The 12,628-nt window shown below is 37.6% G+C and overlaps 1 protein-coding gene across 2 annotated transcripts in view; it reads left to right on the top strand.

Annotated features, from left to right (window-relative positions):
• PLOD2 (procollagen-lysine,2-oxoglutarate 5-dioxygenase 2) overlaps positions 1 to 12,628 on the top strand; it is a 50,539-nt gene that overhangs the window by 26,801 nt on the left and 11,110 nt on the right. For both annotated transcript variants that reach the window (XM_053986625.1, XM_053986626.1), the window contains exons 8-10: positions 1,237 to 1,338; positions 5,055 to 5,180; positions 6,789 to 6,910. In XM_053986625.1, the coding sequence (XP_053842600.1) occupies positions 1,237 to 1,338; positions 5,055 to 5,180; positions 6,789 to 6,910 (350 nt within the window). The remainder of the gene's footprint in view (positions 1 to 1,236; positions 1,339 to 5,054; positions 5,181 to 6,788; positions 6,911 to 12,628) is intronic.

The following is a 12,628-nucleotide window of genomic DNA, read 5'->3' on the forward strand; positions in this document are numbered from 1 at the left end:
CACTGATCACTGCTGTCAGTATGCCCATGGCTTGTCAGCTTTGGGCACATGGTAGAGCCCTGTCTGCCCTGTGAAATAGCTGTTTTGACAGATTCTGTTCGTGTCTAAGGATTCAGTGGTTCAGAGGTCCCTGCACAGTTTCTCTGAGAGAAATGGCTGTGTTTTGGTAATATGGCAGCTGCATCTCTTTGTTCTGTGCCCAGAAGTGAAAGGTGTATCGTTTACAGTAGTGTCTGTTGGGTGAAGGATTGAGCATGGCTTCTAATTTCTTCTGAATAAATGTTCCTTACTGTAGCTCCTTATTTTCACAAAAATGCCTTTCAGGAGAATGAAGTAAAGTTTGAAAATCACTAATCTCCCAGGGGCTGCTGCTTCTTTATTTTTATACTTGTATTTTGATTTTGCAGTTAGTGAATATAATGATGCCTTTATCTGTTTGCCTTATAACTACTCAGTAGGGGTGAAATGTATGACTAATTCCTTCCATTTTTGCCTCAATTCAATCCTCAAATTCAGTCATCACTGGCTTTGCTGATATGTTGCCAACAGAAGAAAGGTTCTATATTTTACAGTTGGGCAAACAGTTTAGGATGGAACTTCTTATACTAATGCAAGAATTATGCTACAACTCCAAAACAGTAAAAAAAACAACTCCACCTCTGCCTGTAGTGATGTTTTAAAAACAAAGAGGAAACTTTTGCTATGCATCGCTTTGTCAGTGTGGTTAAATTGTTCTGTTTTAAACCCAGGATAAAATCACAAAGACAATAATATATTAGGCAAAAAGTTTTCTCTAGTTAATAAATAAACTAGCATAAAAAAAATTCCCGGAATTCACTCCCAATAGTTAAAAGTTTTTTATTAATGAGAAACTTCTGCTTTGTACTTAATCTCTCCAATCTGCAGATTAGTAAATTACATTGGTTAGATACACTTCTTGAAATGCATACCAAATAATTTTTACATTCTGATCTGTAATACTCTTATTTTTCACCTGAAGTCCATGTCATTTTTATGAAATACTTATTTTTTTAGACTTCATGGTACATACGTAATCTCTATTTTGTCAACAAAAAGAATAAAGTAAAATTTTTACCTGCTATTTTTTTATGTTTGTTTCCTGTCAGTTGCCCTTAGTTACAAGTGATTAAATGAGTAAACCTGAATTGTTTGAAAGGTACAGATCATCCTTTGCATGCATCTTTCATTAATTTGAATTGTTCATTTATGTATCAGATTCAGTTGAATTATTTGGGAAACTATATTCCTAATGCTTGGACACGGGAAGCTGGCTGCAGTGTTTGTGATTTGGACTTACTAGACCTGTCAGCAGTAAAGGTAAGAGCACTCTGCCCTGGAACAAGGCCCTTTTGGCTGCAGCTGATAGGTGTTCAGTGATTTCTGAGGCCAAGTGGCTTCTTCATGCAATATGTTTTACTGCTTTCAAGAATATTTTTATGCCTGTATTTTAATATAGCTTTGCACAGTATTACTGAAGGTGATGCCATCCCCAAAAGCCCTCCAGATTTCCACCTCTGTTCACTGAGGGTGAATGAACAATTTTTGAATTGTGCAAGGTTCTAGAGAATAATTAGAATTTTGGAAGAGGTAGAAAAAACCCAAGATATTTCAGATTTTTTGACCTACAAAACAGTCAATATGCATAATTTGATCAACATCTGTTGCAAATAGAGTTTAATAGTCAACTAACATGGTTACAATAACTATTTTCTGAGATTAAACAGTCCAAAACTGCTTTGCCTTGTCGAGGACAATACCCATATTTGTATTATGTAAGCAAATGTGTTTCTGTAGAAAGAGATCTGGATTTCAGTACAGTTTTCAGAATTCTTGTGGGACAAATGTACACATACACGTGGCATATGTGTATATCCAGTACTTGGCAGCTTTGGCTCCTCCACTCCAAGCATGATTTCTTTCATGTCTCTGTAAATATTTCAGCTTGTACACAGTCAATTTGAGGCAGAGTAAATACTGAGCTCTGCCATGTGGAACTGTAAGACTTGGACGAAAAAGTAAATTCTGATTACGTCTAACAGGATCTTTCCAGCAGATGTTTCATTTCTGTTCTGTATTGAAGATTTGAATGAGAACAGGTCTTAAATCATATTGAGGATAGCATGAAAGAAATAGTGGCTTGTTATCTTTGTAATGAAAGGAAAAACTGAAAGAATTTCTGGGCAATAAGTAGCTAATGGACTGGTATATAAACTAAAAAAGTTATTGCTGGAGTTTTAATAACTTTCAGATTCTTTCTCTGTTTTTAAATTTTATTTTTGCTTTTAAGATAAACATTTGAATGGTGTTATAATTAATGTTTGCACTACCATCATAATGTTTACCTGAGGAAAAGATGTTGTCAAAGATTTTTTCCAATGGTGTTGGTAATTAAGACGTGTTTTTGAAGCAGTTAAATCTTAAAGCCAGTAAGGGGGATGCAATGATTTACTGGATAGCTTCCTATAGTTTATGTCTTCTTTACTGTAATGCATTTGGACTTCATGCCTCTCTCACTCTGCCAGAAGAAATAACAAGGCTTTTCCTTGGCCTCAGTGGAAGTGTTTACTTCAGGCATTTCTAAGTACCCAGCAGGATTTTGTTTTCTGAACATGCTCTCTGTTCAGGCCAGTCTGGTTGCTGCTTAATAAGAAATTTTCAGTGAAAAGAGCAGTTCCTGTCCTGTGCCTCTAATAATTTTCTCCATATTGTTTTATTTAACTGGCTGCATTTATATACTCATGTCTTCTGAGGATTTTGCTTGTTTTTTGGGATTGCCTACAAAGGAGCTCAGAGGTACATATGCAAGGTCTTTTGCTCAGTCCTTGTCCTTTTGACAGAAACAGGATCTCCTGGGCTGCAGTCATGGCTGAGGTGTGGGAAAACTCAGTAACTGCTCTCTTTAGTAATGTCAGCAGCCTGTGCCACCCCCAAATTAGCCACCTTTTCAGGTAGAAGCAGCATAATAGAAAAGAAGTTGAAGAAAGCACCTGGACTCAATAAGTGCAAATTTTTGCTAAGGGGTTTTTGTTTTGTTTTGTTCTTTTTTTCTGAAACTTAAATTAAGTTTGGTGCCCAATTTAACCTCCCTAGAAATGCTTTTAAATTCTAATGCTTCTTACTGGTGTGGAGACTTTCCAATGTGGCTGAAAAGAATGATCTCACTCCTCTTCTTATTTCACTGGCAACTCTTGTGGCAAGAGATCATGGACTTTGTGCAATTGTACTGAGACATTGTCCTATATTTCTTCCAAAAATTGTCTTACACTCAACTACTGTTTATTAAAAAGTAAACTTTTAAAGTCAAATACATGACTTCACTGAAAATGAGAAAATCTGCCAGATAAAATGTAGCATCTGGGTGCAGACTGGGTATTCCCAAAGTTGCTTTGCTGAGAGGCAACTTTTGATTTCAAAATGTTCATTGTGACCTAGATTCAGATTATGCAGTGACTACTCCTTGTGGTAAACCAAGGTCTGAACTGATGAACTCTGTGCTTTGAGGAGATGCAATTTACAGGAATTTTTACCCCTAATTTTTTAAACACCATTGTGCTTTGGTCACACTGAGATTTCAGTATAGAGCCAAGTGGTTCACGTTTCAGTGTAATGAAGCAGTGTCAGTCATTCCTCATTGTCCCCAGAGCCTTGGCACATCCAGCCTGAACCTCTTTCTTTTTCCCCTGGAGAATAAGGGGAGAATGACTCTGAGTTAGAAAAGTGTACAAAGTACAATGACTGCAGCAGTTGTAGCACTGGTAGCTCAGTGTGCTCAGCTTAGCCTGGGCAGCTTTCCTTGTCCCTGGCCATCGTGGGACCAGTGCCTGTGACAGCCTCAGCAGTGCCAGCAGAGAGGGGCACAGGTGCTTTCTTGCAGACACACAGCACATTGCTGGTCAGTTGTTCTGGAGTTCTTGGGGTGTCTGTGTGGCTGTGCTTTCCCAGCAGTCCTTATGAGCTTTGCAGATGCGGCTGTGAGCAGGAGGGGTCAGGGTAAACACTGGCTGTTTCTGGGTTCCCATGTAGACAGTGACACTGTGAAACCTCAGCATGTGTTGATGCTTTATCCAGACACTTCTCAAGTGGGTGTTGGCCTGCTTAAAGAGCTAGCTGGCAGCCTTTTATGCTCATATAAAGTTTCTCTCTGAGCCTTGTAATGGATTAGATTTTTATAGTAATTGTCTGGTTTAGAGGTGGAAATAATTTTTAGTCAGTATATTTCTTTGTGCAGGAGTTGAGACCTTTGAAGGTTAAATTTTTTTTGTCTTGCATACTGCAGTAATACACATCAGGACTACAAAAAAAGTACTGTCTGTTTCTTTTAGTGGTCATGATCTCATGATCTCTATCAAGCACATACAAAGCAGCCAAATACCATCAAAAGTTGTGAATTTACTCTAAAATAAGGTCCATGAAAGTTCAGTATTCTTGGATGTAAGGATAGCAGCTCTGTTAGTTTATTAAAGATCTTTCTAAAATCAGTGCGTGGGGAAGGAATGCAGGGCCCAGTTAAAATGAATGGGGAGAAATAATGCATATACATTTATGGAAGGGTATTGCAGTCTTTAGCTTAAAGTACAACTGAGTAAAATATTTTGTGGAATTTATTCTTTAAGTATTTTTTAAAAACTGCTCTCCCCTATATTTTCTTGTAAATGTAATCTGTGTCTGTATCTTGTTTAAAAAAAAAAGAATTTGCCATTCTGTTCTAGGTATATTTCCTTAAATGATTCTTTTGCTGTTTTAGTGATTTTTTTAAAGTTAGAATTTTAAAATCATATTACATTATTTTCTACTTCTGGTGTGTGTTATTAAATGCAAAGAGTTTCATACCAATATTAAATCCATTATCTTTGCTTATTTTGTGAAGCCAGTGAAAATAAATGGGGTGCATAGCGCTTTTGAGCACACTGGTTTTGATTGTTTGAAAGCTGTGTGGACTAAGTTTACTACATGACATTAGTTGCTCTTTACTATAACTAATCTTAGAAAAGAGGCAAGTCTTATTGGTTGTATCAAAATATCATTTTTTTTAGGAATATCCAAGAGTAAAAATTGGTGTTTTCATTGAACAACCCACTCCTTTCCTAACTAAATTTTTAGACAGACTGTTGACTCTGGACTACCCACGGGAGGCGCTCAGTATCTTCGTTCATAATAATGTAAGTATGACTTTATCATTGCACAAAGCTTCAATTTTGGAAATTATGCAATGAATCAAAGTGTGGAGTATATGGATTTGATATAAGAACACAGTTAAAATGCACAGGAAGAGATAATCCTTCTGAGTTTAGTATGCAGAGCTGGAAAAATTAAATGAAATTGTGTCAGGACTTACTGAAGTCTATTTAAAGAAACTGCTTAGATTATTTTACTAATGAAAAAATGTATTTTGAAGTGTGTGCTTCTGGAGGAAGTACTGACTGACATAAAACAATAGAGTAAAATAAGAACAGAGCAGTTCCAGTTGGAAGGGGCCTGCAATGACCACATGGGCTGCTGACCACTTCAGGACTGAGCAGCAGTGATACCAAATCATTAACAACTGCCACCTGATAGTTGACATGGGACCTGTTTTACATCTTGCTGGTATCCCAGTGCATTTTTGTTTCTGTTGGCACTCCTGCTGGGTCCCATGGAAAGATTGGTGTGTTCAGATGTATTTTGACTGGCACTGCAGATGATAAGTTGAATCATTTTGAATACTCCTTGCTAATTACCTAATGATCTGGCATTGCTGATACTTCCCCAGTGACTTCTGTCAGTATTGCTGTTTTGGGCAGCCTGATCCAGTGGAAGCTCTCCCTGCCCAAGGCAGGGGGGCTGGAAGGAGATGATATTTAAAGTCCCTTCCAACCCAAATCATTCTGTGATTCTGTGATTTTAATGGGTGAGGTGTCAAATGTGTGCAATTCTTTTGGAAGAAAATGAGGCTGGAAGAGAAATGGGAGTAAAATTTAGTTGTACCCCTCTTCAGTGTGCATACATTGCTGTTGATATGATAGCAAAAAGGGGATCAGTAATAGAAGTAGAGCTTATCTCTAAAGTGTTCATTGTGGTTTTGTAAGGGGATTTTGAGGGTATAAATGTAATGGTCACATGGGAATTGTAGGCTATGAAGGTTTTGTAGCTTGAGCCAAAAGTTTTATGGTGTTTGAAATGGAATATAAAGACTGAACAGCTTTTTATTATAGAGGGGGAAAACCCCTACCTGATATTTCAATTATTCTAATGTCAGCCATAATAGGCAAAAGCTACAATGAGGGCACTGGTTTGGAAGGATTGTGTGCAGCTGAGAGCTCTTAAATACAGATAAATAGAGAGGTAAGGAGGAGGATAAATAGAAATTAAAGGAACAATCAGTGGGACTGCATTTTAAAGAAACAATGGCTGTGCCTGTACAATTTGGTATAGGTTTAACTTCCTCTCTAAAGTGATTCTGGAGTGGCATAAAAAACTGCATGCCACTGGGGTTGTAGGATGGGTTTTAAAGACTGCAACATAAATATCCTGAAAAATACTGCATAGATAGGTTTTGAATCTTGCATTGTTGTACAGCTTTGAGTAACATCGCTGACATGTTGGATTATTTTCCTAAAATTTTGGACAGAGGAGGTTCATTTTAATGACAGATATACTGGAATATCTTCAAACACTGTTTGGCATCTGTTTCTTTAGGACAGAATACACTGTGTTCTTGGACACTGTGTTTATGATTCATAGTTATTGGTGCCTTACATTTGTGATAAAAAATGTTTACATGATTACAGGAGGTTTACCATGAAAAGCACATCAAGAAATTCTGGGAAAAAGCCAAGAACATGATCAGAAATATTAAAATTGTTGGACCTGAAGAAAACCTGAGTCAAGCAGAAGCCCGGAACATGGGAATGTAGGTTCTAATTTATAAATCTGTTATTTTGATGCATACACTCACATGTTTTCATCTTGCATGTGTATTATTTTGTGCCTTTAATGTTTACGTATTCACCTGTGAAAATGGGAGCTTTTGTGGTAGAAAAGATCTAGACATAAGACGTGAATTGTCAAGTGTTTTATGGTTTCTGTCTAAGATAAAAAGCTGTTGATCATTGTGAAAAAATCTCTCTGGTTTGGGCTACTTCAATAGTCTGGCATCTTGTCTTGTGATGACATGCATTGTGACACCAATGCATGGTGTTTTTTTTATTTTCCAGTGACCTTACTGCTGAATTTTTTTCATTTTTGCATTGGGTATGCTTTTAACAATTGCTCTTTTGTTGTCCTAGTGCTTACTCTTTTTTTCTTTTTTCTTAAGTGACATTATATTTAAGTACACACATGGTTAAAACTTGACCTGGATGTACAGGTGACCAAATTCTGTTTCCTCCTGTGGTTCAAAGAGGCAGGAATATCCTTCAGAAGTGTTCTAGCAGAAATTTCTCACAAAGGCAACTGACTTTATCTTATGTTTGGTCTTGCTTTTTTCTTTTATTCTTACTAGTGTATCCAAAACTTTAGCTTTTAAACCTGGCACTTTCTGTGCCCAAAGTTGAACCTTGTCAGCCCTGCCTGTCACAGGGTCTCTTCAGTGCTGCAGCTGGCTCCTACAGAGTGGCTTGTGGCTCTGCCAGTGCATCAGCCACATGATGGAGTTTCTCAGCCCAGGATCCCACCAGGATCAGGACCGCCTTGCTGTGGCCCTGCAGCAGGATTCATTCAATGATAATACTTTGACTCACCCTTCCACCAAATCTCCCCTGAGTGTCAGAGCAGAGATGTTCATTTTCTATTCAGAGGTTGAGCATAGGCTGCTCATAGCCTCAGCTGAAAGAATGAAGGTCTTGAGTCCCTGTGGTGTTCTTGGAAATTTGTTTGAATGGGGCTTTGTTGTGCTGAAGCCATTGGAAAACTGATTTGTCTGAGGTCCAAACTTCTCCCCTCACCTTTCTAGGAAAGCTGCAGATGTCCAGTGGTAGTCTAAGCACCCATTCATATGTTTATAAATCATTCTTTCTCTGTTTCTAATACTCTCTAAAGCAGATGTACCATGTTGACAAACTTTTTTTGGTGTATGTTACGTGTAACTGAGGTGGAGTTTCTGGAGTTGCCTTTTGCTCTTTGTTGTTATATGGACAACATAAGGCAGAAACTTCAGTGTAATCAGTATCTATAGTAATACTAAATCTCACCCAAAGACCTGGAAACCTGTCATCTTTTGGTAGAACCTACTGACTTATAATGACAGAGCTTTTGATATATGGTCCCTGCTTGATCTGTGGTTAAAAAGAAATAGTAATTCACATGTATATTTGCACAAAGTCATTTTGAGTCCTGTTTGAAAGACAGGTAGATAATTGTGTGATGTTATCCATTGTATGGATGTAATTTGACCCACGTTGTTCCAGTTTTGAAAGGCCCCTTTGATAAAGATTCTGTCCTAAGAGATACACAGAGAAAACCTGAAGTACAATGTGTGTGGAATGAGACCACGGCAAAGCACTGAATTGTCCAAAAAGTGTGAAACTTAGTAGTAAGATTTTCCAAGTAAACAATGTGGATGTAATTCCACAGCTCCTTTCAATTTGTCTGAAGCAGATTTGATTAATCTGCTGCTTGCTTTGCACACCTGGTGTGCTTGGCTGCCCTTGTGAACATCACTGACTTCGCTGGAACAAACACATTTTACATTTCTTTAAAAAGTCTAGCTTGGAAGTCTGGGATGTTCAAGGTGAAGGAAGTAACTATAAAAAAATATTTGCTTTCAGCCCTTCATCTGGCTTTGATCATCATAACCTCATTTATTTCTCACCAATACTGCAATGGGAATAATTTGAAAAGAATGATTCTTCAAACTTGCTTATTGTTCTGATTTAGAGGTTCAGATTCAGTCTTCTGATTCATCTTCTCCTGCCTCTATCTGCATTACTGACAGATAGAACAAAACTATCTGCCTCAAATACTTGCTTTCTCTTCTTTTCCAAATCTGCTATTAGTGTCTCTCTGTTAGTTTCGTGTAAATTTGGAATTAATTTGATCTTCTCACTTGCACATTTCACACTGAGTCTATTTAGTTGGAGAAACCTAGCAGGGTTTAGTTAATACAAAGAGGGGCACTTAAGCATTGAAGGTCTAGTTTGTTTCCAGCAGAATACTTTGGAGTAAATAATGCAGTTTGATCAGTTTTCTCCTCACCTCTCTTCTTCTTGGCTTTTGGCTCAGTAAAAAATGGTGATAAATCGTAATGAGATTCTCAGTAAATGACACTCTCATGTCAGTATAAATGTGAGAAAATAACCTTTATTCAATTTCACCCATAGCCTTGCAGTAAACTTTGGTCACCTTTTCTCATTCACAGAATAAGGAGTAATTGAAGCATTTAATTTATTGCTTCTTCCTCTCATGTGCTTGTGAAAGTTGGATAGGTGTTGGAAAGGATCCAAAGTTGTTCAGTCTGCAAAACTTTTTAGAATTGAGCAATACTGGGAAACAGGAGTGCCCAACTTTCCTTCTTGTGGGCTGAATTGAGATAAAAAGGAAGCAAAACTAAGAAGAATAAAGAGAAGAAAGGTTTAGCTGCTTGTTGTCTGAATATTTTCTCTGCATTTTTGTCACTTGAAACACTTGTGTGGCATTTCCATGTCTGTCTTTTTTTAGCCTTTGTCTGTAAGGTGTGAGTTCTTACAGTTAGTTCTTTTTTTCTTTAAGGAAAAATCATCTTTGCTTCTGCCTTGGTTGCAGATGAGATTTCAGCCAGCTGTTACAGAATTTGTTATGACAGAAAACATAAAAAGCAATTAAATATGTTCAAGTAATAACAGAAAGTTGGGAAATATTAACTTCAGAGATTTTATTTATAAAATGTATGTTTTCCATAATATTTTTTTCTCCTGGTACTTACAGCCTTCAGGGTTTCTCTTTTGGGGACGTTGGTTCTTTTTTGTTCCTCTCTCAAAAATATTAGTAACAGAACAGGGTAGGAATTTCCCAAAACTTTATAAAAAATCTCAGCTTTTAAGTGGGAATGTGCACATTTTAATGGAAGTTCACATTGAAAGCTTTCAAAAATTTCAGGCAAAAGAGTAGAGAGATCAGAGTCAGAGTTCATTGACAGCACTGTTGAATTTTGAGCCATGTTTGAGGTCTCCCATGTGTTTCTTGAAGGAGGGTATTAAGTCATTGTCTCTGAGTTGCCATTTGATATTGATAAACAATGGCATGGACACTGGAGGGAGAAGGACACAGCCTTTGAGCAGGGCAAGTATCGTGGCTGTGGGGGAAGGAAGATCAGGGATTAAACCTTTGTCTCCCAGATGTCAAGTGTTTTCTGTTAGAGACTGGATTTTCTGGAGCTGCTTCTCCAGAACACTTCAGCAGTTTTGGGTTTCAGTCTCAGATGGAGGAGTAACACTGAATTTTGAGTGTTGCTGAAAACATTTTCCACCCATAGCTGATTTCAGTAATTTCTAGATGTGATGACTGTGGTAACAATGCTTTAACCTGAGATGCAAAACTAAACATCAGTGCTTTATCTGTTTCCTGGATTTATTTTCTCTTAGTGATGGTTGATGTGAATGTGTTTATGCTGTTGTGGCTGTCTGGAGAGATGCAAATTGTAACCCTAAATGGCAGGAGATGTCATCCAGGTTTTTGGTTGCAGACTTGTATCTGGAGCACCTTTTCTTTCAGAGGTCTCAGTGATTTCATGGTTTCAGTGCTCTCCCTCTGGGCTTGCAGTCCATATTTGGAATTGTATTTCCAAACTGAGAGGTCTGAAAATGATAAATTGATTAGACAAGTTCAAACTATGTCTAAAAAAAAGAGAGATGGCTTAATTGCAGAGAAATTGGGTAGACAATATGTCTCTGTTACAACCAAGTAGACCCTTGGAATATCTCAGTGGAAAGTGTGATGAGGGGAAGAGCTGTGACATTCTCCCATTTTCAGATGAGGTCACTGTTCCAGATGGACTTGTGGTTTGTAAACTCAGTCAGACATCACTCTGATTGCAAAATACTTTAAACTGGTCTGCTGAGCTTCACTTCACACTGCCAACCAAAAATCTTGGCTTTCTTCTAGATTGTTCTTAATTGCTGGACTGAAATTGCTTTAAGTGATGTACAAGGACACAACTTTCTTTTCAACATTTGGTCTTACTTCAGAGCAGGTGGAGTGGAAAGCAAGTAGATTGAAGGTTTTAGCCATTGAATGTAGATAAGGAAGCATTTTACACATGATCTTTGCCAGAAAGCATTTTTCACGTGTTCCTTGGAGTGACCTGGATATGCATACAAATAGTTTCACATATAATCTGGGATTTCCACATCTGGAGAGGTTAGCATGCAGTGTAAGAAATACCACTCTAAAGCATGACAATATAAAGGGTTACATTTATTTCCTTGGGCAAAGCTACTGGGCAACACTGAACGCCTAAAGAGAATATGCATTAATTTCTGGAGAGTGTCCTTGCTTTATTAATTTTGACTGAAACTTTTATCATTTTCTTTCTCTCCATCTGAAACCTGTAGTGTTTTGGGGAGATTTTTGTTAGTGACCTTAAAGTGCAAAGGATCACCAAATGGCAAAACTTCACGCTTGCAGCATAATTCTTCCAGCATTTTCAGATACAAGCCATCATGTCAAATGTGGAAGATAAGTTCTGCCATGTGGTGAACCAGTCTTCAACACGGTAGAGAAAGAAATTGGAGGGAAAAATAAGCCAAAATAGTAACCTTGAAATTTCCTGACTGCTTAGGACAGGAGTGCTTTCAGAGTTCTTAAGAGAGTACTGAATGACTGAGTGTGACTTAGACCAAAACTTTTAATTTAGTATTTTGTGGTTTGGATTATTATGAGGCAATAGGAGGGTTTCTAGGTGGCAATAGGTGTCAATGAGGCACAGGAGGGTTTCTAACACTAAGCACATGAGACCAGTTGGAATAGAATTTTCTGGTTCTGGATTTAAAAGGGATGGGGGACAGATAAAATGGCAAAAGTTAAAGGACAGTGCATTTTGCTATTATGTAATTAAATTTCCAGGTATATTTGCCTATAACTAAATATTGTTCCACTTTTTCACATTTTTTAAATTAAAAACATTAATTATCTTCATGGTTTTGTTAGCAGCAGAAATTTTACCTGCTTTGGGGCAGTGCTGGCAAGTGTTTTGGCTGGAACTCTGGACTGAGATCAAGTCTGGTCTCAGATCTATTTTCCTCACTAGAATAAGGATAAAGGTGCTGAATGTTTTTGGAAGAAATTTAACATCTAATGCCAAGTGCAGTATAAAAGTCAGGTTACTATTAATAATTGTAATTAAGTCAATGATAAGTCTACATATGACTTGTGTTCAGTGGTTGTAAAGCTTTGAACAGATTGGGTTAGTAAAGGAAAATACCATCAAGACTGAATTGCAGGACCATGTTATGGCCAAAATCAAACCTGCTGGTTTCAGTTGGGGCAATTATGTGAGAAAGTGCTGATTAAGGAATTTCTGTCACAAAAAAATGTCTGTATAAGATGTCAGTTAAGGCAAGCCCAGAGACTGCCCAGAGATGTAAACTGGGTTTATGTTCAAACACAGTGATTTTAGCAGCAGTGGGAAGATAGTTTCTGACATATGGGTATTTTA

The sequence above is a fragment of the Vidua macroura genome, chromosome 10 (genome assembly GCF_024509145.1).
Source record: "Vidua macroura isolate BioBank_ID:100142 chromosome 10, ASM2450914v1, whole genome shotgun sequence".
Lineage (NCBI taxonomy): Eukaryota > Metazoa > Chordata > Aves > Passeriformes > Viduidae > Vidua > Vidua macroura.